Genomic DNA, 26,978 nt, shown 5'->3' with positions numbered 1-26,978 from the left:
CCACACGCCACTAACTTTTTCAACCCACTTTCTATTACATTTCTTAATACCAGTGTCGGATCAAATAACCACAAATTACAAGGGATGGAGGAAATAGTAAATCTCCCAAAAATTGACAAAAAGTACTAAGTGTAGAGAAGAAATTAATATTGGCAGCAAAGAGACTAAATTAACATAGGCAGCAAAGAGACTACAAGAAACAACCAAACTTCAATTTCCAAACTGGAAGATTTCCTTTGTCCTTGGACATTAATTGAAGATCATGTACAATGCAGCAATGCTGGCAATCAGTCACATTAACTGCACACTGAAAAGGAATCAAGTAAGAAATGTGGAAGTCCTTTCTACCAAGACACACAATTATTGGCTTATGTATATGCCACCAAGAGAAATCACAAAGGAAAAAGAAAGAGCTCGATTTCAATCCTCAATTCAATATCAAGCATACAATTTTCAATTTCAAGCGTATATTCGTATACTACTGGATAATATAGTACTGTTTCCATCCCAAAAAAGATGATCTATTCCTTGAATGGCACGAACTATATTTTGTGTGTAAAATAAAAAAGAAATTAAATCATTTTTAATGGGACGAAGAGAATAGTTCAAAGAAAACCAAGAGTTAGTTAGTAAGACCAAAATCCATATATGCCAATAGCTCAAACCATGTTACAAAGAAAGAAAAACCAGCCTGCAGGGGCTTAGCGCAGTTGGTTCCGAGGGAGCAGATATTGCTACAAGGAGCTGAGTTCAAATACCACTACTGGCGTGTGGGAGCTTCCATCTCTCAGGCACAAATGTGAGGCTTTGGGAGATGGGCTCCTGTCAAGACAGTGGGTTGAAGGCCTCCTCTCTAACGGGCCGCGGTGTACCCTGATTGAACCCCCTCACAAACTGTCGGGCCGGGGTGTAGGGGCGGCCAGAGTGACCGCATCACCTTTTTTCTACAATAAAGAAAAACCAAACAACCCCTAGTCCTTTATGGTAGTAGTACCAATAGCAAGGTTTTTATTCTTTTTTAGATCTGCCAAAATCCAAATAATGTACTAATAATTTTCTGCCCATTCAACATGTAGCTTGATTTATAGTACTCCCTCCGTCCCCACAAAAGACATCATACTTGTGAGACGGTACGAAATTTTAAAAGGTTGTATTTTGTGTGTTAGGTAGAATGAGAAAATATAATATTTATACTATTGTGAGAGAGAATTTTTTTCTAAAAATAGAAATGTGACATCTTTAAAGGGACAAACTAAAAATGAAATAAGACATCTTTTATGGGACGGAGAGAGTTCTAATTTTGTAAATAGAATGAAGCACTTAGTTTAGTTAGGGTTTTTGAATCAAGTTTTCACTCAACGCGAGAGTTTTTCGCTTCAATTGATTTAATGGTGGATCTTAGTGATATAAGTTGTAAATAAATTGATTTATATGAATAATAAGTTTGGGAGAACTTTCCATAATGGAGATGAAATAATTTTGTGGGACGGACCAAAACGAAAAATGTCCTTATTTTTATGGGACGGATGGAGTACCATTTTTTGTAGTGGATCTCACATTCCACTACCTCAATAGCATCCACAATAATGAAGATGACCACTTTCCTTTTTAGAGCATCCACAATAGCGGCTAGCCCACCGGCTAGCCGATTCGCGTCGCTAGCCGAACTATTGGAATCGGCCAGCGCAAAATCAGCGAAGAAATCGGCGTGGGCTAGCCGATTTGAGGGCGCTGGCCGATGCGCTAGACGCCATTGTGGCGTGCCGATAGGCCAGCGCTATTTTTTTAATTTTTTTTTTTTGAAAAAATATATAAACGCGATTTTAGTTTCATTTTATCCGGTTGCATTTTTTTTAAATAGGCACACAGACGACGGGTTAAACCCAATACAAAATTAAGACCTAAAACAGAAACATGTCATAGCATCGGGGCGGTGGCAAACTATAACGGATTCAAGGTATACTAACATTTTTTAATGTATTTTTTTTAATAAATTAGCGAGGAGTAGAGTGGGGCGGTGGCTCGTGTGTGGAAGCCCGGATTTTTTTTATTATGTAATTTTTTTTATTTTTAGTTAATGTACTCTTTTTATTTAAATAAAATTAAAGAATTTTTCCCGTATATGTGTCGTAAATTTAATTCCGTAATTTAATCGTAAATTTTATTCCATAAATGTAGTTGTTTTTTAATTATTTTTATTGCGGCTGGCCTAAGGCTAGCCTATTTGAATAAAATGCTGATGTGGCAGGTGGATTTTTAGTGCTGATGACGTGGCAGGGGGAGAGAGTGGCTGACCTATTCTTATTGTGGATGCTATTAGTTTGTCTCACTCAAGATAACCCATTTACTAAAAATAGAAACCCCTTTATCTATATATTTTTCCCTTATTTCTTACTTTATTCTCTCTACCTAACACATAAAATAAGTGGGAGATTGTTAGAGTTTGTATACTAGAAAATATTTTGAGTATAAGTGGGAGATTGTTAGAGTTTGTATACTATAAATCACGTTTCGAGTGATTGAATACCGTAAAACTCTTATTTTATTTTCCAAGGAATAAAACAGATTATTTTTGTCATAATGTTGTTATGTTTTACATTTAATGGATGTTAATGCATGTTTAAATGTATAAGTTAACTTAACAAAACCTACGTCTTTGTTTTAGTAGACCGGTTGTGAGCGGCGTCCACTTTAAGGTAACACGGTCAGTCCTAAACAAAGAAAAAGAAGAATTTCACGACCTAGATGGAATTAGAGTATCCATCGTGAAAGGTTGCAATGTCAGTCCGCATATTTCTAAGTCTTACTGAAATAAGATGACATTGGTGTGGTAAAGCACTGAACGGATCAATGTATGTAGGTTATCATTGAGCATACGGTATTGATTATGCATTACTTTGACTTATCAAATGGTGCGGGTTTTTCGTAACCCAATAATCCTGATATATTGGGTAGTGGTGATTAATATCTAGCGGTGCTAGGATTGCTATTATATTGAATCGTGCGTGAGGTGAGTCTCGTTTGATAATGTCCTCAAGAGGTGCGCGAAACAAGGTTTTATTATTCGGAACCTAGCTAGTTGGAGTTTGATTACTCTATGAATAATAAATAAGTGTTTCATGCTAAGTCCACTCTTGGATTTAAAAAGAAATTAATTAATTAAGTCCATAGCAGACATTAATTAATTAATGGACATTTTTATCTTAAGCGCGAGAAATGAAAGTTAAAACGAAAACTCGGATTACTTATAATTTCGGATTTGGATGGGGAGAGTTCAATATTACTTCTGTAGTGGCTGCTCGTAATATTCCAATTAAAGCTTATATTAAATTGTGGGTTCAATTTAATTAGTAAAAAGTAAATTGGATGAGCCCATATCCAAAACCTGGGCCCAAAAGGAACTTAATATAAATAGCAGAATAAAGACAGAAAAATAACACAACACATTATTTTTCTCTAAAAATTTCGTCCCCCCCCCAATAGGAGTTGGGCGATTTTTCATTCTCCTCCGTGAAGTAGAATTTCTGTCTTCTTTATTTAAGTCCTAGTATTCCGGTGAGATCAGCCCACACTGATATTAGAGTACAGTTCGGGAACCAGAGAGAAGATCCGTGGTCTAGTATTCAAAGCGTCACATGGAGAAGTCGCTAGCCATCATCAGTTTTTTTAGAGAATTAATTAGGTATTATTTCTGCTCCGTAGAAAAGCATGTTAAGGTTTCAATATTCTTAAAGCATGATTAATTCAAGTTATGAGCAGATACATGTGAAAATTACGCGAATAGATTTTGTCTAAATAATCTGCTAAATAGATATGATTATTATGTGATTTATTTGTACGATTAATAATTATTAAATTATAATAATCCGACGGCTTGCTTCCACTGTTAGTATCTTCAAGTGTATACTCGGGCAACATTCCACAGACTGTCAAATCTTTTTCTTCTTCCAAGAGAATCAATATTTTCCAACATCCTGCCAATTTTAACACAAAAATGGATGGATTAGTACTCCTACTAAAAGTGGTGATGATAGTGGCAGCATAGTGACTGCAAGAAACAAACATGTTCAATTTCCAAAATGGAAGTTTACCTTTGTCCATTGGGCATCACTGCACACTGAAAAAGGATTAGCTGAAATGGGGAGTAATTCTTACCAAGACAAACAAGTTAATATGCTATGTATATAGCATACTTAAACGAGAAATAAAATACTACTATATCTGTCCTATTAAAAATAAAATATTTTTCTTTATGGGTAGTTTTATTAAAAATTAAATGATTTCAAAAATAAAAACAACATCATCTCTAATTTTTCATCTCTTTTACTTTTTTATCTTCTCAATAACTGACAAAATAAAACAACATAAAATCTCATGCATGTCAAAAAACAAATGTTCCATTTCTAATGGGACGGAGAGTGTATAAATCAACCAATAATAATTTATATAGTGAAATAAATAAAAAAATGTGTAACCAAATTTAAAATGCCGTACACTGACGTCGATAGAAACAAGAATTTTAATAAAATTATTTTCTCCAGAATATTGTGCTAAGTAGTATGTGACAAAAGATTAGAATGAGTAAAATCTATAAGTTGCAAAATGAAGTGAAGCAAATACTGTTACTGAACAATTCCTAACAATCTTTAAGGAGTGTAAACGGCAGTTTTTAATTTAGGTTGAGCATTGATTTTGATCCCAAAAATTACAAATGTGGATATTATTTTGTTGATGGATAAAAGTGACAAATGTGGACATTATTTGGTGGATGGAGTGTACACGTTGTGGATGGAGTGGATGGAGTGACAAATGTGGACACATGTGTATTACAAAAGATATTAAAATTTGATTAGTAGAGTGTTTATTTGCGTTCATTTCGACAGGATATACAATCAATGCTATGTGCAACGTTGCGCTCTTACACCAATTTTTAAAGGAATTACACAATTAATTACTTTTGGGTTTTCTTATGCAAATAACATTAGAATAATGAAAATAGAATCTTGTAAGCTAGTTAAAGTAGTTGTAATACAAATGGAAATCCTTTTCCATAGCAATTTGAGAACAAAGGAAATTATGGTTTAATTCTTGGAGGCATGTGTAGGTTCATGCAAAATCAATCTTTTTCATCTTCCATGAGAAGCCATATTCCCTTAGCGGCGAGTTGTTATCATGCCAATTTTAACACAAAAATTGATTAGTAAATCTCCCAAAAAATCGACAAAAAAGTACAAACTGTAGAGATGAAATTAATATTGGCAGCAAAGAGACTGCAAGAAACAACCAAAGTTCAAATACCAAAATGGAAGTTTTCCTTTGTCCATTGGACATTAATTGAAGATCATGTACAATCCTGGCAAATCAGTCACACCAACTGCACACAGTAAATTAATATAGCAGAAATGGGGTAGTCTTTTCTGACCATGACAAACAAGATAATCAGCTGTATATATATATATAGCCCCTACAGAAATCACAAAATCAAAAGGAAAGTGATAGAGCTGATTTTCAATCCTCAACCCAAGAGAAGAGTTCCCCAAAGCAAGGTACCAACAATTTTTAATACTCCCTCCGTCCCACATTTATAGTTACATTTAGTTAGGGCATGGATTTTAAGGAATTGATGGAGTGTGTAATTAATGAAGTGAGATGGTGGAGTGTGTAATAAATAAAGTGAGATGGAAGAGTGAAATGGTGGAGTGTGTAATAAATTAAGTGAGTTGGTTGAAGGTGGGTCCCTTGTTGACTTTTTGGTTTTTTATTTTTGTTTTGGTTTATTTTTGTGTTGATAATGACATTTGGGTGTAATTTTAGTGAATAATGGGGTAAAATTTTATGCCTAAATATGAAAAATTCCAAATGTGACTATAAATGTGGGACGGACTTTTATGGCAAAATGTGACTATAAAACTGGGACGAAGGGAGTATCAAACATAGGATATTCAGTTAAGCATAAGCATATAGACATAGTAATCTGGAGAAAATCTAAGTAGTATTTCCTCGTCTCATAATAGATCTCAAACTTTCATTTTTAGTATTTCAGTATCACATTCTTTTTTTTAAGAAAAAGTTTTTTCTCATATTAATATAAATGTATTATTTTATTTCTCCATTTATCATAAAAAATAACAAATCCTAAAATTACATATATTACCAAGTGTGCCAACATTAGATAGAATGAAGTAGTTAGATTAGTTAGGGTTTGTTGTAGAGAGGAAGGTATCTTACATTAGTTGTCCTTAACTTTCCACTCAGCGTGGGAGTGGAGTTTTTAGCTTCAATATTTCATGTTATTTTTAATAAAAACTAGTATCACGCCTGTGCTATGCACGGATTAATATATTTTTAAGATACTAATTTTTAATTTTAAATTAATTAAATAAAATTAGAATCAATATTAACAATCAACATTGAAGCATAATAAATTTCAAATAAATAACATAATATAATATTTAATCATTAAATCATGGAATATGAAGATAAAAATCTATCACAATAAAGAATTAAACACAATGGATAATTACTCATCATTTTTAAAACTTCTTTATAACATTAACTTTAAAATTAAAACCAATCTCATCATTATAAACTAAAACATTCAATTCTTCACAATTCGTCACTCTTCAACAGAACTCATGAGTAAAATAACTCGTTTGTCATCTATAAAGCCACCCGCCTCACCTAAACCTACAATAAAATAAGGAATAAAATCAATTTGCAATGCACAAAATCAATAATTAATATGTATTAAAACGATAGTCCGTAGAACAAAGCATAAGATGAGACCCATGAAAGTACACAATCGAACAATTCACACCACATGCATTCAATGAAAGGACAAAAAATATTTTATTTGGAATTCTAATCAAATGGTCAAACCAAATTTAATTTAAATGACATAGCCCTTCCACTCACTCCACTTAATCACACATAACATATTAAAACCTCCAATTCACTTCACTTAATCACATGTTATATTTAATTTGATAAAAATTTTAAAATTAAATGGCAATTAAATTTCCCCCCACATATCACATGATAAAGATGATACCAAGAGTGAATGAATGATGATTTTAGAAACTAAATTGTGTACCTCAGCCATATGTGAAACTGGGAGATGTTTACGTCTCCAAAGTGATCTTGCCGAGCCATTTGTTCATCAAGGCAAATAAAATATCCGTTTGAATCATCTCAATGAAAAAAAATGATAAAAATCTTAATGTACTTTACTCGAACAAAGATATGGATTCTTACGCAAAAAGTGTCGATGAGTAGGAACGGAAACTCCGAGTAACATTCCGCAAGAATATGTAAACCCTGGGAGCAGACAATGTATAGATAAATCCAGATTAATAATAGGTTTCCAGAGTATTTGCTAAATATTTGTGTAGATACTTGTTGCAAAAAGCCAAGAAGCAACCTAATCCTGGATTTCAACAATGAAAAAATCAATGAAACAAGAGGACGAACCAAGATATTTCTGTTTCCCAGGCTATTTAGAGTGTGATTTGGATTTGTTCCTCCCATTGATCCAACCAAAACAATCTATTTCACTCCAGCAGCTATAGCTGAGAAATACATTAGGAAACAGTTAACAAAACAAATGAAGCATAAGCACAGGCTGCACCAACATCTATTTGGTTCTTTTGCCCAATCCAATCAACCTAGAATCAAGAAAATGAGGCCAGATACACTAGTGGCTGGAACCATTAAAATCTAGTAGCAGTAAGAACAAGCAAAAACAGAAAACCTGTTTGAGAAATATTTAAGTGGATATAACTGATAAAATAAAAATAAATTAAATTGATTTTAAATTCTCGACTCTACTATCTAAATAACCGCTTTCCACTTTTCCCCTTAGCTTGTAATTACCACCCTAAATATATTTTAAATGTGGGTTGCGGTTACAAAATGTACCCACGATTACTCAATAAATTTAATGTGCCCCCAAAACTCTCCTTTCCTTTTATATATTGTATTGTATAGATTCCACAATTTTACACTTGTATATTTTCCCACGATTAGGAATTGGAGTTGGAATCAATACACGTTTACTGAAAAGTGAACACTTCCCCACTCCTTTATAAGTATAACCGCTTCTTCCGAATTAGCTTAACCCTCATTTTTTGCATTTACATTTACATTTTCATTTGCGTGGAAACTAAGTTGAAGTTCCACTCCTACTAAGGTAACTAACTCTATTTCTTCTAATCTACTCACTGTGTTATGATCAATTCGATTTATTCTTAACTACGTATCTCTATTCGTTTAATACGTAGTATAATTTTGAATTCTGAATAGGAACTTTCAAAGTTTCAATTCAAAAATCTTAGGTAGGTTTTGATTTTAATTTATACGGAGTATATGCTGTTGCAGTTAATATTCATACTATATTAGGACTAGAACTTGATTTTGTTTTGCTAACAAATCCTGTGAACAATGATATAATTCCATCAGCTTTGATTTTGATGTGTCATTTTTGTTAGCTTCTAATTAATGTTTTCAATCAAAATACAGTGATGAATGCTCTGGTAAATATTTGATATGAAACAAAAATCTGAAAAGTCGGTGTCAATTGGTAATATGGTTCATCAAAATGAGGTGTTCTTTAAGCATGAGATGGAGGAACTGAATGCAGCTACAGCTGAGGCAAAAGAGTATATGTGTCATTTTGATGCTAAGTTTCCTTATCTCAAACACTTGGGAGAATCCATGGATCAATATCCCCCTTTCAACTCTCATCATGCCTTTCCTCCTCACACTTGTGTTAATTCTAATGCAAGCAGTGGGAATGAAGCCGGTGGGACTGAAACCGTGTCAAAAGATGAAGATGAAGTTAGTCTTCAAGAGGAAAATGTTTGTGGAACTGAAACCATGTCGGATGATGCCACTGATGCTAGTGCCACATATTCACTCAAGTGTAAAGTTGAACAAGAAGACGGTGAGAATCACAAGAAATATATTAATTTGGAGATTGTGCCTCGTGAGCATCCTCAGGGAAATAAAGTGGTGGAAGCTCTAAAACTGTTCAAAGAGGAATATGCTAAACTCTTGCAGGAGCATGGGAGTGAGCCTGCAGGAGAAGAAGGCACTAATTTTCTGTATTATCGTGCATATAATTGTGTGAAGCAAAAGAAAATGAATTTCATCCCTGACAAGCCACCATATACCTGGCATTCAGATTGGTGATGAATTCTCCCTTAGGGCGGAACTTGCTGTTGTTGGTCTCAATTGCCATTTGATTTGTGGAATTTATTATGTGAAGGATAAGGAGGATGAGACACCATATGCTACTAGTGTTGTGGATTCCGGGCGATATGAGAATAAGGCTACACAACATGATATTCTGATATACTCTGGCCAAGGTGGGAATCCAAATATATCTGCCAATACTGCATCAGATCAAAAGCTGAAGAGAGGAAATCTTGCATTGGTTAATAGTATGGAAAAGGCGTTTCCGGTTAGAGTCATCCGTAAAAGAAAAGAAAATCGCAGATATGTGTATGTGTACGATGGCCTGTATAAGGTAAATAAGTACTGGGGAGAAAAAGACACTCAAAATTGTAAATTGGTTTACAAATTTGAATTGCAGAGGCTGCCAGGGCAACCTAGGATTCGTGTCATCGCAGATTGCTACAAACCATCACCAGGGAAGCGAAGGAATAATGTTAAAGGGAGAAAACAGGTCACAGGTATCTGCTTGCTAAATGATGTCTCACAAGGAAAAGAGAACTATAAAGTTCGTGCAAGGAATGGAGTGGACGATGATCGTCCACCACCTTTCACTTACACTACCAGCGTTGTTTACCGACATCTGGATTGGATTAGTGTGCCTGTTGGTTGTGATTGCGTGAATGGCTGCTCCAACTCTGTGCAATGCCCCTGTGTTAAGAAGAATGGAGGTGAGATTCCATATGGTGAAAAAGGCTTACTTATGGAACCATGGACTAATGGTACAGTCCATGAGTGTGGACCTTTATGCAAATGCCCCCCATCTTGTAAGAATAGAGTCAGCCAGCACGGTCCTAGTATCCAATTGGAGATTTTCAAGACCAAATCAATAGGTTGGGGGGTGAGATCCAGGAATTACATCATGCCTGGAAGTTTCATATGTGAATATATTGGGGAGATATTGAGTGAGTCTGAGGCCAACGAGGATGAATATCTGTTTGATATATATCATGGTGATGGTTTTTCTCTTGATGCTGCCAAGTGTGGTAATATTGGTAGATTTATTAACCACGGCTGTGACCCTAATGTGTTTCCTCAAGAGGTTTTGTATGATCATGATGACAAGAGAATGCCCCATATTATGTTTTTTGCACAAAAGCGAATCCCTCCTTGGCAGGAACTCATGTATGATTATAATTACATGAAGGTTCGTGATGGAAACATTAAGAGAAAGGCTTGCCATTGTGGTTCTCACAAATGCAAGGGCTGGCTGTAGTAGCCGCAGTTCAGGTACGAATCTTTATGAAGTTGGCTTTTGTTCTTTTAGAATTGGAAGTGTTTTATAAAATTTTGGAGAAAATCCATGCTCTACTATTAATATTATCGACAGCAACTGATGGACTTTGTTGCTTCAGAAAATGTTGAGCAGCAGCTTGAAGTGGAAGAGAAAATAGAGATTTTGGTATTGTGAAACTGTTGCTAGAGAACATGGAGAAAATCAATCCTTGTATTGTGTTCTTTGATTTTGGTTTGTATGAAGTATTTTGCACATTTTCATGCCATTTGATCTTGAAGGTTTTACACTCATTATTGTTGCATGAACAAATCCCCCATTTCATAGGGTTCTTGTGATTTCTTAAATTTACATAAATAGTAGTACTCTACTTTTTTTGGTTGTTGTAATACCCTGCATTGTCTTGAAGATGTGTCATTTGGGGTTATACTTACGTCCTTAAATGAAATAAAAACAATTACTCCTACTATAATAAAATCCCATATATAGCATTTTTCTCTAATCCGCTAACATGTTTGGGATCATCAGGCTTGGGAAGAGGATCGACTCTAAAAATGCTCAAATTTTGAGGCTCGAGGTTTACTAAATGCTCAAATTAAACGAGCTTGTGATACGTTTACAGCAACAAAGGAGATTGAACCGCTAAATTCAGAACCTGTTAATACTATAATTAAAGAGGAATTGAGCTACCAGTTATGAACCACACAAATCAAGCATGTTTCTGAATTCCATTTTGAATTATTTTGATGTAATTCTTAATTGTCCCTTTTGAAATACTTAAAATTATCCTATATGTAACTTTTTCTTCAAAATATGATTTTCTGGCTCCACCGGACGTAGACAACCCGTTGCTAAAATTAGGGTAACAAAACATTCATTAATTATACAGACCTACGAAACTAATCGGGATATTACTTTCAAGAAATTGCACACAGCTTCATATTGTATTACTCCCTCATCCCTGAAATTTTGTCACATCTTTTCATTTCTGTTCGTCCCATAAAATTTGTCACATTTCACTTTTTACCATTTTTGGTAGTATACTCCACTTTCCACTAACTTATTCCCACTTATATTTTATTACTCCATCCGTCTCATAGTAGATGTCACACTTGGGGATTGGCACACATGATTTTAGGAGATGTTGTTTTGTGCGTTAAGTGAAAGATAGAATAATATATTTATATTAATGTGAGAGGAAACTTTTTCTAAGAAAAGAAATGTGACATTTTTTGTGGGACAAACTAAAAAGAAAAGTGTGACATCTATTATGGGACGAAGGGAGTATAAAACTAATATTTTAAAAGGAGGACCTACACCCTACCAACTTTTTTAATCCACTTTCCATTACATTTCTTAAAATCCATGCCCGGTCAAACTGTGACAAAATCTGGGGGACGGAGGGAGGGAGTACTGACTACCTTCGTCCTTAAAATATACTCCCTTCGTCTCATTCTAAGTGAACCATTTTCCTTTTTGCATTGTTATCCTACTCTAAATGACACATTTCTTAAAATAAAAACTTCACTTTCTCTATTTTTTTCCCTCTCTCCATTTAATTCACAAAATAACACTACATGAAATGTCGTGCCGGAATAGAAATGTTCCGCTTAGAGTGAGACGGAGAGAGTAGAAACTTTTGAAAAGGCATGAGTTGCACAATTGAAAAAGTAAGAGATAATTCATAATTATTTGTGAAGTAAGAGAGAGGAATGTAGAAATGAGTACAGTAAGAAAGAGGAAGAGACTAATGTAGTATTATTCACGATATTATTTAAAAAGTTTTTATTTTAAAGAGTAGATCAAAATAAAAATAGTTTGTATTTTTAAGAGACTTATTTTTTATGACGACACAAAAGCTGCCTTTTCATACACACATGATTCCACACCAACACCAATAATTTGGCATAAAAGCATCACACACGATCCATGTGTCACACTACATATATAGTTAAACCATACACATTACTTATACTAGTCCATATTCAACCATGCTTGTTGTTGCCGCCACCACTTGATGGTGAATGGTCTTCGTCCGCACCACCGTTACCGCCTTTGTTTCCATTGCCACTCCCATAACCGCCTCCATGAGCGCCACCACTACCCGAACCATAACCATATCCGGTGCCTGAGCCAGACCCCGACCCAAACCCAAACCCGTTAGGAGACTTACCCGAGCCTGATCCGTAGCCCCACCCGGATGTCGGGCTGGAGCCCCACCCCCAACTATAGTCCCAACTCGGAGCGTGGGCTTCCCCGCTACCCCCACTGGAACTAGGCTCCAATGAGGCCGTGATCCTTCGTCTTCCTCCTTCGCCACAATACCTATGTGCCCAACAATTCATCGATGCTAAGAGAAATAAAATTATTGTAACATGGAGAATTGGCATTGTTGTACGCATTTTGAGCTGATTGGAGTTTATTCTATTCATATGACTTATGGTATTAGGCAAGCACTATATATATAGTGAAATATTAAATGGGACATATATTATTTGTGTAGAAAAAAGTGGACCCGTGAACACTAATAACTAATTCTGGGGGTGCACTTGCGAAAAAGGACTAGATTTCCCCCCACGATATATGTAATGTGTACTGCCACACATGATTTGCACCACCGCCTATTCTAGAAATTAATGTCCAAACCACAAATATAGAATTATATGGTCCCTTCAAGGAATAATATCTTGTTTTTTGATGTTGTAATTAGAGTGTAATTAAGATAAGTAGTAATCCCTCCGTCCCACAAAAGATGTCGCGCTTTCCTTTTTAGTTTGTCCCACAAAAGATGTCACATTTCTCTTTTTGGTAAAAGTTCTCTCTCACTTGAATATAAAAATTATATTTTCTCTCTCCATTCAACACACAAAACAAAACCCCCTAAAATCTCGTGCCGTCCCACAAGTGTGACATCTTTTATGGAACGGAGGGAGTACAACATAATGGAAGGTCAAAATGTAGCAAAAGATAGGACTAGCTAGTTGATTAAGAAAGAATGCTTGTTTTTCAGTTTTAATTATGCAAGAAACATGTATATATTCTTAAACCTCATGCATGTTATAATTAATTAATTAGAAGATTAGACAGTGTGGTTCGTGTGAAAGCAATATTAATTAACAAATTTTGTAATTTTACACATTCATATTTAAGTGGCTTGAATCTCCACTCTATCACGCAGGAAGAAAATTCTATTATATAAGTTTTACGTTTTTTTAAAATAAACTCTTATATAAAAGAAGAAATTACAAATAATATTAAGAGGGCTCAAAATCGGTACCTCATACAATAATGTCTAAGCTACGTTGGAATAAAATTAATGATTTACATGCAATATATGCCAATATAATAAATAAACATAAAACGGAAGTGTACAAAAATTCATGAAGTTATTTTATCGATTCTGAAATGAGGAATCATTTTCAAATGTAAATATTGTTTAAAAAATTTGTGTTTTTTTAGCAGGAATGAGATTTTATTAACATATTTATACATTGAACGTTGGGATCATAACTCCACATTTAGAGATCGAGTTTCTAACTTGACTGTAATCTTAATTTCAACAATAATAAAATTCAGATTTATTCAAAATGGCAGTAATTTGTCATATTTTTAAAGATGATCATTTGATCTAAAAAGTTATATTAATTTAATAAATCACCGAATCGGGTATTTAATAACTTGTTATCTTTACATAATTAAGTATACGTTGGACCATATTAATGTTTTATCCAGACGTATTAATAAAATACATTAAAAACTCAAATAAAATAAATGAAATAAGGACATGTTCTATATTTTCTTGAATAGTTTTAAATATTTCAACCATAATATTCCCTCCGTCCCTAAAACATACTACCTCTTTCCTTTTATGTCCCTAAAAATGACTCAAATTATTACTCAATGGTGACACGTAGAGATAATGACAATAAATAACAAATACATGACCATTGGAATACTCTCTATATTAGCGTGAGTTATTAACAAGGTCGACCCTTTGCTTTAAATATTTAGACCTTGTTGTCAAGGGGCTGGGATTCTCTCTTTCTTCTTCAATATCTTGCCGCCAAATTGTTTATTGCTTCACTGTGTAAACAAATGTACTGGATGTAAAATACTCTTTCTGTTACGTAGTAGTTGAGTCATTTTGCCATTTCGGTATGTTCCATAATAGTGGAATCATTTCCAATTTTAATAAAAATCAACACATTTCTTCTTTCTTACTTGAATATCTCTTACTTGAATATCTCTACTTTTTTCATTTCCTACTTTATTCTTTCTTTACTTAACTTACTTAACACAATTTTTCTTAAATCGCGTGCCGAAAAGAAACACATTCCCTACTATCGAATGGAGGAAGTAGTAAATATCATCTTGGTAAAAGCCTGTACATGTATAGCTTGCTCAAAAGAAATTTTATTTAAAGAATTGACATTCTAAAATCTACTCTTAACTATGCATTTAAAGATAACAAGATATATGTGTTACATTTATTTACATGGCACATACGCATCCTGAAATTCTCTTCCAACTTTCACTTGAGAATATCAATCTCGTGAAGATTCAAATCCAGAAATCAAGCAGACCCCACCAAACTAATAATTTTTCACAGGTGTCAGGACTAAAATAACCATCCATCTTCTTGGGTTGCCCAAAAAAACAAATCTGAATTAAATGAATTATTTTTGTTGAATTCCATCAAGGAATAGTTATCCCCTCCTCAGCAGCGAGCAAATAGAAGCTTAGAGTCCAGGAATTGATTCAAGATTGTACTTTTCAGAAGATGTAGTTCCATTCTCTTGGTTGTCAAGCGCATCCAGAGTTTGTAGATATGAGTAAGACGCGCTTCGGCCTGCTGGAGGCCCGGGACTGCTAATTCTGCTGGCAAGGAATCGACAAATCAGGCCCCTCAGGAAAGGACTTGCTCCAGGTAATACATTAATCCACCCATACACACGCAGAACAAAGCCACCTACAAAGTTGAGATACAGAATTAAGTATATTTGAATGCAAAACTCTTGATTTGTGACTTGGAAGCGCGGTACAGTCATTCGACAATACATGTGCAAGCATTTCGAGTTACCAGAAACTAATCACTACTTGTACTTGGCAACAATAAATAAATGTAAGAGCACTGAGGTAAGAGATGGTAATGGTGCACCAGGGTACACTTCCAGTCTTCATTCTTGATATCTGGCAGCAAACGGCGATTCACCAAAATGTACCAAAAAGATTCTCCAGCTCTTGGAAGAACATACAAGCCTAGTTCGCCACGTCTAGCTTTCTTCTCCAATAACACAGAAAGGGCAGATAGTCCTCCAGCAAGCCAATAAACTAGCTTGTGGTCCTTCAATGCCACTTTTCTATGCAAACATATTACTCCCCCTTTTTTTTTTTTGAGGAGATTAAATCAGTACAATTATATTTAGATGTATAGGCATAATAAACGTAGCAAGCAGAAAAACCACCTGAAAGATACCAACAAAAGCGGACAAGAAAGAAGTTGAACGAACAGAATTTGTAACAGCAGAATGACATGTACGAACTGGAGCATCCATGAACTGGGGAATGGGAATGTAAATGAAGAAAAATATAAGTATATATTAACCATTCTAAAAATTCAAAAAAAATGTTAGGATTCAACTACTTGATCTACACAACTAACCGAGCAAGAAATCGAAAGCACACCGAGGATCTAACGTGGTTCGGCAAGGTGCCTACGTCCACGGAGAAGTATTATGGAATTTATTGATCAAGTGTGAAAGAAGAAGAAGATGATGTCTCACTATTCAAGATGATGCGCTCTCAACTCTCTCTAAGCAAGAGCTTTCCTATCTATATTGAAAGTGATATTGTGCGTGTGTTACAACTTGAAAACAAAAAGGAATCATCTAGCTATATAAGAGAAGTTATAACCGAGCTAAACTCAACTCCCTTCCAGCTGTCCCAATCAGTTATAACTGATTCTTCCAACGGCTAGTTCCGAGCCTCTTGGTCTAGCTCACTTCCAGACCTCTCCTTTTCCCCAAGCCAATTGCTCCATCTTGATGAACCTCACGTTTGCATGGGCACACCACAACAAATCTCCACCTTGACCTTGCAAACATGATCAATATCTAACTCCCTTCTCATCCATTTACAGAGACTCATCATTCCACAACCTCCACTAAGTCCAAGCAATGTCTGAACTTAGAAATTGGCAGAGGCTTAGTCAACATATCAGAAGCATTATCTTCAATTGGAACCTTCACTACCTTAATCCTCCCATTCTGGATTTCATCCCTGATAAAGTGCCTCCTCACATCAATATGTTTGCTCCTCTCATGCAACATCTGATGTTTTGCCAAACATATTGCTGAGTTGCTGTCACAATTGATCCTTACTCCATCTAGATGAATGCCAAAATAATGAAGAATTCCTTGTAGCCATTTCCCTTCCTTTGCAGCCTCAGTCAGAGATATATACTCAGCTTCAGTTGTGGACAAAGCAACCACAGACTGCAAATTCGACTTCCAACTAATTGTTGTGCCATATAGTGTGAAGATCTAACCACTCTGAGATTTTCTATTATCCAAATTTGTTGCATAGTCTGAATCACAGAAACCTCCAGAATATCATTCCTTTCTGACCATGTTTTATCTCCAAACTTCAAACCAACATTGGCAGATCCTCTCAGATATTTCAAGATCCATTTTAAAGCATTCCAATGCTCTCTTCCTGGTTCAGCCATATACCTGCTGACTACACTAATTGCATGAGCCACATCTGGCCTTGTGCAGATCATTAGGTACATCACACTGCCCACAATGTTGGCATATGGAATCAATCTCATCTCCTTTCTATCTTCATTTGACCTTGGCATATGCTCTTTACTTAGTCTAAAATGGCTGGCCAATGGAACATATACTGATTTTGCATCTTCCATCTGATACCTCTTAATCACCTTGTTGACATTGTCTGTTTGAACCAGCTTCAACTTTCTCTTTTTTCTTTCTCTGTAAATGTCCATGCCAAGTATCCTCTTGGCCTTTCCCAAATCCTTCATATCAAATTTAAGCTTCAACTCATCCTTGACCAGCCGCAGCTCTTTCTTGCTGGATCCTGCCAATAGGATATCATCCACATACAATAGTAGGTAGGCAACTATCTCTCCACCTTTTCTCTTCAAGTATACACAACTATCAAAGCTAGATCTCTCAAAATCCATACTCACCATATGCTCATGAAATTTAATGTTCCACTGCCTACTGCTTTGCTTGAGCCCATATAGACTCTTCTTCAACATACAGACTTTATCCTCTTCCCCAGGCTTCTCAAAACCCTTAGGCTGAACCATGTATATTGTTTCCTCTAGATCCCCATGCAAGTATGTAGTTTTAACATCGAGTTGATGCAACTCCCAATTAAAATGTGCAGTAAGGGCCAGTAGAATTCTGATGGAGGTGTGCTTCACCACTGGAGAGAATAATTCACTGTAATCAATTCCTTCCACTTGTGTGAAGCCTCTAGCCACCAATCTAGCCTTGAAACGTATGCTTTCAGTTTCTCCTACTTCCACTTTCTTCTTGAAGATCCATTTTCAACTGATTAATTTCTGAGTTCCTGGATCCTTCACCAATATCCAAGTTCCATTCTTCAACAGAGAATCTATTTCTTCTCTCATTGCCTTTATCCACTTCTGACTTTCCTTGCATTTTATGGCCTCCTCATATGTTGATGGCACTGAATATATCAACACCTCAGCCACACATAGATCAAAGAAACTCATGTCATAGTCAGAGAATCTATCAGGAAGCTTGGTGTTTCTCCTTGGTTCCTGACCCATAACTGTAGGCTGATCATCTCCACCATGAGGCTGTTGACCTCCAGAAACTCCACCTTCATCTGAACTCTCTAGAACCTCAGTATCCTCATCATTATCAGATCTAGTGGAGCTTTCTCCAACCTCAAAAAATTCTGCACATTACTACCAGCAGTGGCTTCAGCATTCTGTGCAGCTTTGAATGGCATTTCATCCTCATTAAAAGTCACATCTCTGCTCACTATGATTCTCTGACCCTCTTTATCCAGATTTCATAACCTGTAGGCTTTCACATTCTCTTGAAACCCCAGCAACACACACTTCTTGGCTCTGGGCTCTAGCTTATTCTGCTTTATGTGTGCATAGGCTGCACATCCAAAACTCCTCAAACTGGAGTAGTCACCCAGCTTCCCAAACCATCTCTGATCTGGAGTTTCATTATCAATGGCAGATGATGGGCATTTATTGATGAGTATTGCGGCAGTAGCAATGGCCTCAGCCCAAAAACTCTTAGGCAGTCTAGAGGAGAACAACATGCATCTAACTCTTTCCAACAATGTCCTATTCATCCTCTCAGTAACCCGATTCTGTTGTGGATTTCTAGGGGCTGTCCTGTGCCTTTTGATCCCCTTTCCCTTGCAAAATTCCTCAAACTCGGCTGACAGAAATTCCATGCCATTGTCTGTTCTTAGGCACTTCAGAGTGCTCCCTCTTTCATTTTCATATCTAGTGTGCCACTCTTTGAACTTTGCAAAGGCTCGAGAGTTTTCTTTTAAGATATACACCCACACTTTCCTAGAATAATCATCTATGAGAGAGATGAAATATTTACCTCCACCCATAGACTCTGTTTGTGCAGGGCCCCACAGATCACTATGAACATACATGAAGGGGGCAGTAGAGCTGTGTCTGCCAGTTGCATAAGGCAGTTTCTTGGCCTTCCCCAGGATGCATGACTCACATCTACCAATACTATCTGATGCACCAACTTTGATAGCTCCTTGCCTAGCCAGTGCCCCGATCCCCTTTTCACCAACATGGCCCAACCTGGCATGCCAAGAATCCATATTCACTATCTGAGAAAATAAAACAGCTCCTGCCCCAATCATTGTCTCTGCCAACAAATAGTACAGAGTGTTTCTTCTTTTGGCCTCCATGATGATCCTTGAATTCTTAGTGACCCTGAGTATCCCATCTGCTGATTCAAACTTATACCCTTTTGATTCCAGAACTCCTATAGATATGAGGTTTCTCCTTATCTTGGGTATAAACCTGACCTCTGTCTGGATCTTGATGCTGCCATTGCTCATTTTTAGCTTGATCTCTCCAATCCCTTTTACCTCACAAACCTGATCATTGCCAAGCATAACAGATCCTTAAGAGCTACTGAAATTATGGAACCAAGATTTATGAGAGCATATATGAAAACTGCACCCGGAGTCCATTATCCAGGACTCCTCAATAGCAGCTCCATCATGAATGTTCAAGGCCTCTGGTGCCTCCACTTCCTGAGCCAGATCAGCCGTCTCTCCACCACCAAGTTTCTCCTGCTCCTGCTTTCTTTTCCAAGCAAAACATGCCTTCTTGAGGTGTCCAGGTTTCTTGCAGTAGTGGCAGCTTCTAGTCTCCTTTCCACCCTCACTCTTGTCCCTTTCTTGTGTGAACTTTTTCTTGGGCCCCTTCTTGCCATTGTTCTTGATATACAAACTCTCGGCTGCAGGATCTGGCTGCTTCACTATAGCTCTCTGAAAGTCCTTGAGCTTGAGAGCCGAATGTACCTCTTCATAGCCAATCTTTGATTCTCTCCCAAGAAGCATGGCATCCTTGAAATGTTCATAACTTTTGGGAAGGGAATTCAGCAACATTAATGCCTTGTCCTCATCTTTGATCTCCCCATCTATGTTTTCAAGATCATCAATGCATTTCCCAAAATCTTCAAGCTGCTCAGCAATATCTTTTGTATCTAAGATCTTGAAGGTCAGCAACTTCTACTTCAAATGCAGCCGATTTGCAAGGGACTTTGTCATGTACAATGACTCTAACTTCTTCCACACACCAGATGCAGAGTCTTCCTTGGAAACTTCCTTAAGCACCTTGTCAGTGAGATTCAAGATCAAGGTGCTATATGCCTTATATTGCATATCTTGCATTCTAGCCTTCTCCTTCTCATCTGCCTCAGGCTTCTTGCCTTCATCTTCACTGGCACTTAGAATCTCCCAAAGGCCTTGATGCATCAAGGATGGCCTTCATCTTTAGCCTCCACAATCCAAAATCATTTCGGCCGGTGAACTTATCAACTTCGAACTTTGTTGTAGACATTTTTATAAACAACTGATCTGCTACTCAACAAGATCAGCTTCAAAACAGAAAACTCACCCTCAATTCCCCAGAAAGAGCGTCAGCAATCAATCTTCAAAACGCCCAAGATCATCTGGGATCGAATTCCCACGGGACGGCGCCACTTGTTAGGATTCAACTACTTGATCTACACAACTAACCGAGCAAGAAATCGAAAGCACACCGAGGATCTAACGTGGTTCGGCAAGGTGCCTACGTCCACAGAGAAGTAATATGGAATTTATTGATCAAGTGTGAAAGAAGAAGAAGATGATGTCTCACTCTACAAGATGATGCGCTCTCAACTCTCTCTAAGCAAGAGCTTTCCTATCTATCTTGAAAGTGATATTGTGCGTGTGTTACAACTTGAAAACAAAAGGAATCATATAGCTATCTAAGAGAAGTTACAACCAAACTAAACTCAACTCCCTTCCAGCTGTCCCAATCAGTTATAACTGATTCTTCCAACGGCTAGTTCCGAGCCTCTTGGTCTAGCTCACTTCCAGACCTCTCCTTTTCCCCGAGCCAATTGCTCCAGCTTGATGAACCTCACGTTTGCATGGGCACACCACAACAAAAAATATATTCCCTCCGTATTCAAAAAATAGAAACATTTGAAACGGCACGAGTTTTAATGCACAATTGGTAAAGTAAGTGAGAAGAATTGTTAAAGTAAGAGAGAGGAAAAGAAAATTGAGTAAAGTAAGAGGGAGGATCGGAAGAGAAAAAGTAGTGAAAGTAGAGTTAGTGGAATGTGGGGTCCATGCCCTAAAATAGAAAGATTCTAAAGTTTCTAGCTTTTAGGAATGACGCAAAATGACAATAGTTGTTATTTTTAAAAAACAGATGGAGTATTGTGTATTCTTGCTGGATCACACAAGTCTTTTGCATTTATCATTGTATTAGAAGTATAGAAACACATAATTTACTATTTGCTTTTAGCTCAAGTTCATCTGTTTCACTTCAGTAACTTAATTTATCAAAACAATGTAATGTAAAGGGCCACAAAAGAAAAATGGTCAAATAGAGAAGTACCTTTTGCAGGCGCAGAACAACATACGGGACAAATGTCAAAGAGAAATACAAGGGGAATGTCTTTCTGAAAGTTGCCTTCACAGCATTAGCATTGTGAACTAGGCATGATTTTGTATCAGGATGAATGACTGAACAGGGAATAAGTTCAGGAAATTTATCCAACTTCACATCACTGGATGTCCTGCCAGATAGGTAAGCAGCTAGTGAACCAACATCTACGGGAGAGCCTCTACAGCATGAGCAGCAACAGGGCCTGTTTTCTGAATGAAATCTTGATATGATTTTGGCAAGCTCTCAGGGCGCATAACAAAGGAGTACATAACCTGAGAAGTTCTTATAATTAGAGGAAATACAATATTGATAAAACAACTAATAGCGAACATTAAAGTAACCCTGTACGAAGTTTCTTAATACAAGTTCCATGTCTTAAAAATAAGATAGAAGGGCTCTTATAGGTAACCAACTACTGTACCAAAGACTACATATAAGATCTCATGTTTGAGTCCACAGTGGTGCGGTCTTTGAATTTATTTCGTTTGCCCATCAAAAAGTAAAAATGACTATATTAAAGACAATATGTAATGATAAACGCACACACAAAGAAGCAGTAAACAAGATTCCGCGCAAGCTATTGCAAAGAGTAGAGTGTCTCCATGGTTCCAATGACTTCCCCACAAATGGAATTTGTTTTTAGATTTAGCCGAGTTATAGGCACACTGTTTAAATTATTAAATAAATTAGAGTACATGGAAAGAGCAGTAATAGGACCGACCTCATACAGTAGGCAAAAACTTGGAAATGAGATATAGAGCACTTGTACCTGAGCAAGCCTAGCCAACAGATATAAAGCAAGTGTGCGCCTTCTGCTGGAATCATCTAGCGATAGCTGTTTGAGTCCAGTGAGCGTGAGTCCATTCCTGGCGATACACATATTGGTTTAGAACAGCCGCTTGAATGCAACATTTCATCTGATATAGCTGTGAAAGTTGATAATGGGATTTCCATTCATAGACGGACATTGAAATCGATACTTTTTCATTTTATATAGCTCTATTCTCCTTTTTAATCTTGGCCATTCAATTTAAAGATCTTATGGCCCTAAATAATGTCACATATTATTAATTTAAATGCTTAAAATAATCGTGTAGGGTGTTTTAGGAAATCACATTAGAGTTAGTTATGGAAGGTTGCTTGATTTTCTCTCCACAGTATATTGCGTCTGTTTTTTTCATGGAATTAGCAGAATCTTTCTTCTCTCTCCAAAAAAATATTTCTGTATCAATACATCACAGAGGCGTTAATCCGGAGGAAGTCGTGAATCTGAGTTCGTTCATCTTATTAGAAGAATAGAAAAACTTGCAGCCTTTGTGATTTTTCTTCTTATTCTCCAACAATGGAAGAAGGTAATTTAAGGACTTCATATTTTGATTATGAATCTGAGTTCGTTCATCTTCTTGATATTTTACGATTTTTGTGTTTATTCTGATGTCATTTTTGTTAATTATATAATCTCATGGTTTTTTTTATTAGTTGTCGTGTTTGACTGTATTGGGCGAGTTTAATCTAATCCACTACGATTTAGCAGTCATTGGTTTTGAGGGTGTATTATTTTGTTTAGTCGACAAGGTTCAGTTTTTTGAATAGGGTTTTGTTATTATCTCGGCCGCTGTGTGGTTTTATTCGACGTATGTAATGTACAAATAATAAAGTATAATGCATTCTTTCTTATATTTAATGTATGGTTCATATCATTTAATGAAACTAAATTCTAATACGCTTGTTGTTTTGATTTTATGTTCAGTGTTTGTTATACCTGAATGTTCTCCACAATTGAAGCCTGTGATTGGTCAGAAGTTCCAATCCTTAGATTTTGCGTTTGCGTTTTATGATGTGTATGCCCGCGCTGTTGGGTTTGATACGCGCAAACAAGGTATGAGGAAGGCGGCGGATGGTGTTACTACTTGGTTTTATGTGGTATGCAATAGGGAGGGCTGCAAGAGGTCGAACGAGGAAGACGATGTTAATGCACGCTCTGGTTTTACTCTTAAACGCAGGCGGCTTTCCAAGCGGTGTGGTTGTAAAGCTTGTATATCCTTCAAGTACTTTTCCGAAGCAGGAATACCGGGATATATTATTCACGAGTTCAACGAGGTTCACAACCATTGTATGGTGGAGTCGGAGCATCAGCAGTTTATGACACTTAACCGGAAGTTGGATGACGTACATCACAAATTCATTCTTGACTGTTCCAAGGCTAATATAGGCCCCACCCTTACCTTTAAGGTGTTGAAGGAAATCCTCGGTGGGTTTGAACTTGTCGGTTGCAATCTTGGGGATATTAGGAACACATCTCGCGACATCAAAGCATTCGCACACGGTTGTGACGTGCAGATGGTGTTGGACGACATGGCGAAGAAGAAGGAGTTGTCGGATGCCTTCACATATCACTACGAAGTTAATGCTGCTAACCAGTTGGTTGCCCTTTTTGGTGTGATAGTTTGATGAAGAGGAACTACCATATGTTTGGTGACATAGTGGCGTTTGACTCCACTTACAACACAAACAGGTATACATTATATATGACGATTTTGTTGTACTTTACTGAATGCATTATAAAGCAATACATTTGCATTACACCTTTATCGTTATGCATTATTCAGAATTAATTACGCCAATGCTGCATACCTGTGTGCATCGCAGGTATTGCATGACCTTCACACCTTTCACGGGGAAGGACAATCACGGTAAACCCGTAACATTTGCTGCTGGATTGGTCTGCAACGAGAAAACAGGGGCCTTTGCCTGGTTGTTCAAACATTTCGTCGAATGCATGGGTGTAGCCCCCAAAATGATTGTGACCGATCAAGACTTGGGCATGAGATCAGCTATTCAAGAGGTTCTTGTAGGAACTCGACACCGATGGTGCATGTGGCATATAATGCACAAGTTGGCTTCCAAGGTTCCAGGCAGGTTGCTTAGGGACGAAGATTTCAAGAAGGAATTCAATGCATGCGTTTGGTCGGACTTGCTTGAACCCGACGAATTTGAAGAGGAGTGGAATGGAGTGATTGAGCGTTATGAGCTGGAAGACGTTGATTGGTTGAACACATTGTACGAGTATAGACAGATGTGGATACCGACCTACTTCAGAGATTTCCCACTCGGTTCGATGATTAGGACTACGTCCATATCAGAATCTGAAAACAGTTTCTACAAAAATTTTATGAAGCCCCGAGCGAACCTTGCCGAATTATACTTGTATTTCAACAATGCACTGGACTTTCAGCGGAATGCTAGAACAAAGCTGGACTACAACGATGCTACTTCCGTGCCCATACTGGCCACTAAGTTGGGTTTCGAGAAACATGCTGCGACGATTTACACAGACAGTATGTTCAGGAAGATACAAGAAGAAATTGTTGATGGGAATGACAGATGCCGTGTGCTTGGTTTTTCATCAACAGATACGATTGACACCTACAAGCTTGGGGATAGCCGACGGAATTCGTATTCCGTGACACACGACAAGACTGACGAATCATACTCGTGCGACTGCAAATTGTTCGGTAGGCAGGGCTATTTGTGTTGCCACATTTTTTTTCTATTCAGGAACAATGAAGTGTCAAAAATTCCAGAGATGTACTGCAACAGCCGATGGATGAAGACTCCCTTAGCCAAGGCCGTACATGGACTTGATGTCACCGTAGAGACAAGGTCCACCGTAGAGACAAGGTCCACCGTTGAGGATAGGCAGACTGTTACAAATCAAGGAATATCGCTGTTCTACGGTTTTATTCGACGTTTTGAGAGTGACATTGAAGTGCTTCGTGGTTTCGTAAGTGGTTTGGAAGAACTTGGTAATTCTCTTCAAGCTGGAACTCCTCCAACCTCGGCGTTTGAAAAGAGGCGCATGATTGAAGAATTTTACGGAATGCCAAGGCCTGAAGTTGTAGAGGTCCATCCTCCGGATGTTGTAAAGACGAAGGGTCATGCTAGCAGCTCCGCGAGCCGACTGGTTTCAAAGAGAGAAAAGGCTATAAAGGAGGCAACTAGGCCTCTTAGACGTTGTAAGGCGTGCGATGAGTTGGGCCATCACGACTCTAGAAACTGTCCAATGCTTAAAGAGATGGAGAAGGAGAAAGCGCTTAGTAAAGGCAAGAAGAAAGCTTGATGTGTTTTGTAACTAATAAAATACTTTTTCGTCTCGGTTTTGTTCTTATTATTTGTAGCGCTGTGGTCAATTTTTGCGTAATAACTCTGTGGAGTTGCGATGTTTACTGTCCTTTATCGACTTACAACCTTGCATTAATAAGTATATTATATGCATCACTCCCTCTATTCATTCCATTAGTTGATTTTCTTGGTTTTGTGCATTAGCGCATTTATAATCAAAACAAGTGTATGGTTCAAAGCATTCGTCATTTGACCAAATCAAAATAAGTTACCCCAAACTATCTGTCTTCAACTTAAAATCCACATCGTTTCTAATCAGTACTCTTGCAATCAATCCAGCCCAAACTCGTCGACCCACTTATCGAAATTGAACTTTGGCGGCTTCTCTTTCCAGAACTTGGCGGCATAAGAGATGTTGGTGTCGCGCTCAGAATTGTGTGTAGAAGACAGCAGTGCGTTTGCTACCTTCATTCTGTACATTTCCAGATTTTTTGTCCCTTTGCCGGTGAATCCACACTGCCAATCTTTGTCCTTTCCGCCGAAATAAGTCTCCATGTGCCGCATGATGTACACCGCCGTCTCCACAGATGGGCTCGTTTCTCCTCCAAGTCATAGCCACCACATGTGTCTTACATTTTCGGACCTCGGCTGCCTTTTGATTAGCTTTCAACTTCACCAGCGCTTCTGCGAAAAATTGTTTCTGCAACAAATTCCCACAAAAAAATGCGTTAGAAACACAAATAATGCACAGTTATCCGAATGTAATGCAACTTAATGGAATACCCTCAAACACGCACCAGAAGGGAGGGTGTTTTCCCATATTTTGCCTTGAACGATTTGTGGGAGTCAGCCAATGTGTGGTCGATGATGTTCATGTTGCCATCCGGCAGATCAAAACACACCACATACTGATGTGTAGAACCCCAAACCGGGAAGAAAAACTGTACAAATGAAATTAGGTTAACGTATGTACATCAGATGGCTTAAGCGTAATCGCATGGTTTTGTCGAGAAGAAGACCCTAGCAACTGTTTCGGGAGCTTTGAGCTTCTCCATGTTATTCAAGTGGGCGCTCCAAGTGTCTACAATGGCTGGGCTCACGCGCTTGAACGGCGCCAGCGACAAGAATTCAAGCTGCATTGTCTTGATACAGTCGTCTACGTAGACAACC

At 37.3% G+C, this 26,978-nt stretch overlaps 4 protein-coding genes and 1 pseudogene across 4 annotated transcripts; 3 read left to right on the top strand and 2 right to left on the bottom strand.

Moving 5' to 3' along the window:
• The first annotated feature begins 8,800 nt into the window (after positions 1–8,800).
• On the top strand, positions 8,801–10,786 carry LOC125208596 (histone-lysine N-methyltransferase, H3 lysine-9 specific SUVH5-like). Its single transcript, XM_048108243.1, has 2 exons — positions 8,801–10,461; positions 10,587–10,786. Exon 1 carries the CDS (start codon positions 9,443–9,445, stop codon positions 10,445–10,447), a length of 1,005 nt encoding a protein of 334 aa, XP_047964200.1. The 5' UTR covers positions 8,801–9,442; the 3' UTR covers positions 10,448–10,461; positions 10,587–10,786.
• Positions 10,787–12,450: 1,664 nt separating this feature from the next.
• LOC125206158 (putative glycine-rich cell wall structural protein 1) lies at positions 12,451–12,810 on the bottom strand. Its single transcript, XM_048105449.1, has one exon. The coding sequence runs from the start codon at positions 12,808–12,810 to the stop codon at positions 12,451–12,453; it is 360 nt and encodes a 119-aa protein (XP_047961406.1).
• A 2,394-nt stretch (positions 12,811–15,204) lies between these two features.
• Positions 15,205–22,566, bottom strand: LOC125206157 (annotated as a pseudogene).
• Positions 22,567–22,814: 248 nt separating this feature from the next.
• Positions 22,815–24,137, top strand: LOC125206156 (protein FAR1-RELATED SEQUENCE 5-like). The gene is made up of 2 exons (XM_048105448.1): positions 22,815–22,821; positions 23,437–24,137. Exons 1-2 carry the CDS (start codon positions 22,815–22,817, stop codon positions 24,135–24,137), a joined length of 708 nt encoding a protein of 235 aa, XP_047961405.1.
• A 172-nt stretch (positions 24,138–24,309) lies between these two features.
• Positions 24,310–25,806, top strand: LOC125206155 (protein FAR1-RELATED SEQUENCE 5-like). Its single transcript, XM_048105447.1, has one exon. It carries the CDS (start codon positions 24,310–24,312, stop codon positions 25,804–25,806), a length of 1,497 nt encoding a protein of 498 aa, XP_047961404.1.
• The last annotated feature ends 1,172 nt before the right edge of the window (positions 25,807–26,978 follow it).

The sequence above is a fragment of the Salvia hispanica genome, chromosome 2, assembly GCF_023119035.1.
Source record: "Salvia hispanica cultivar TCC Black 2014 chromosome 2, UniMelb_Shisp_WGS_1.0, whole genome shotgun sequence".
Classification (NCBI taxonomy): Eukaryota; Viridiplantae; Streptophyta; class Magnoliopsida; order Lamiales; family Lamiaceae; genus Salvia; species Salvia hispanica.
Note: the sequence above shows the minus strand (reverse complement) of the source record. Positions and strands in the feature narration are given on the sequence as shown.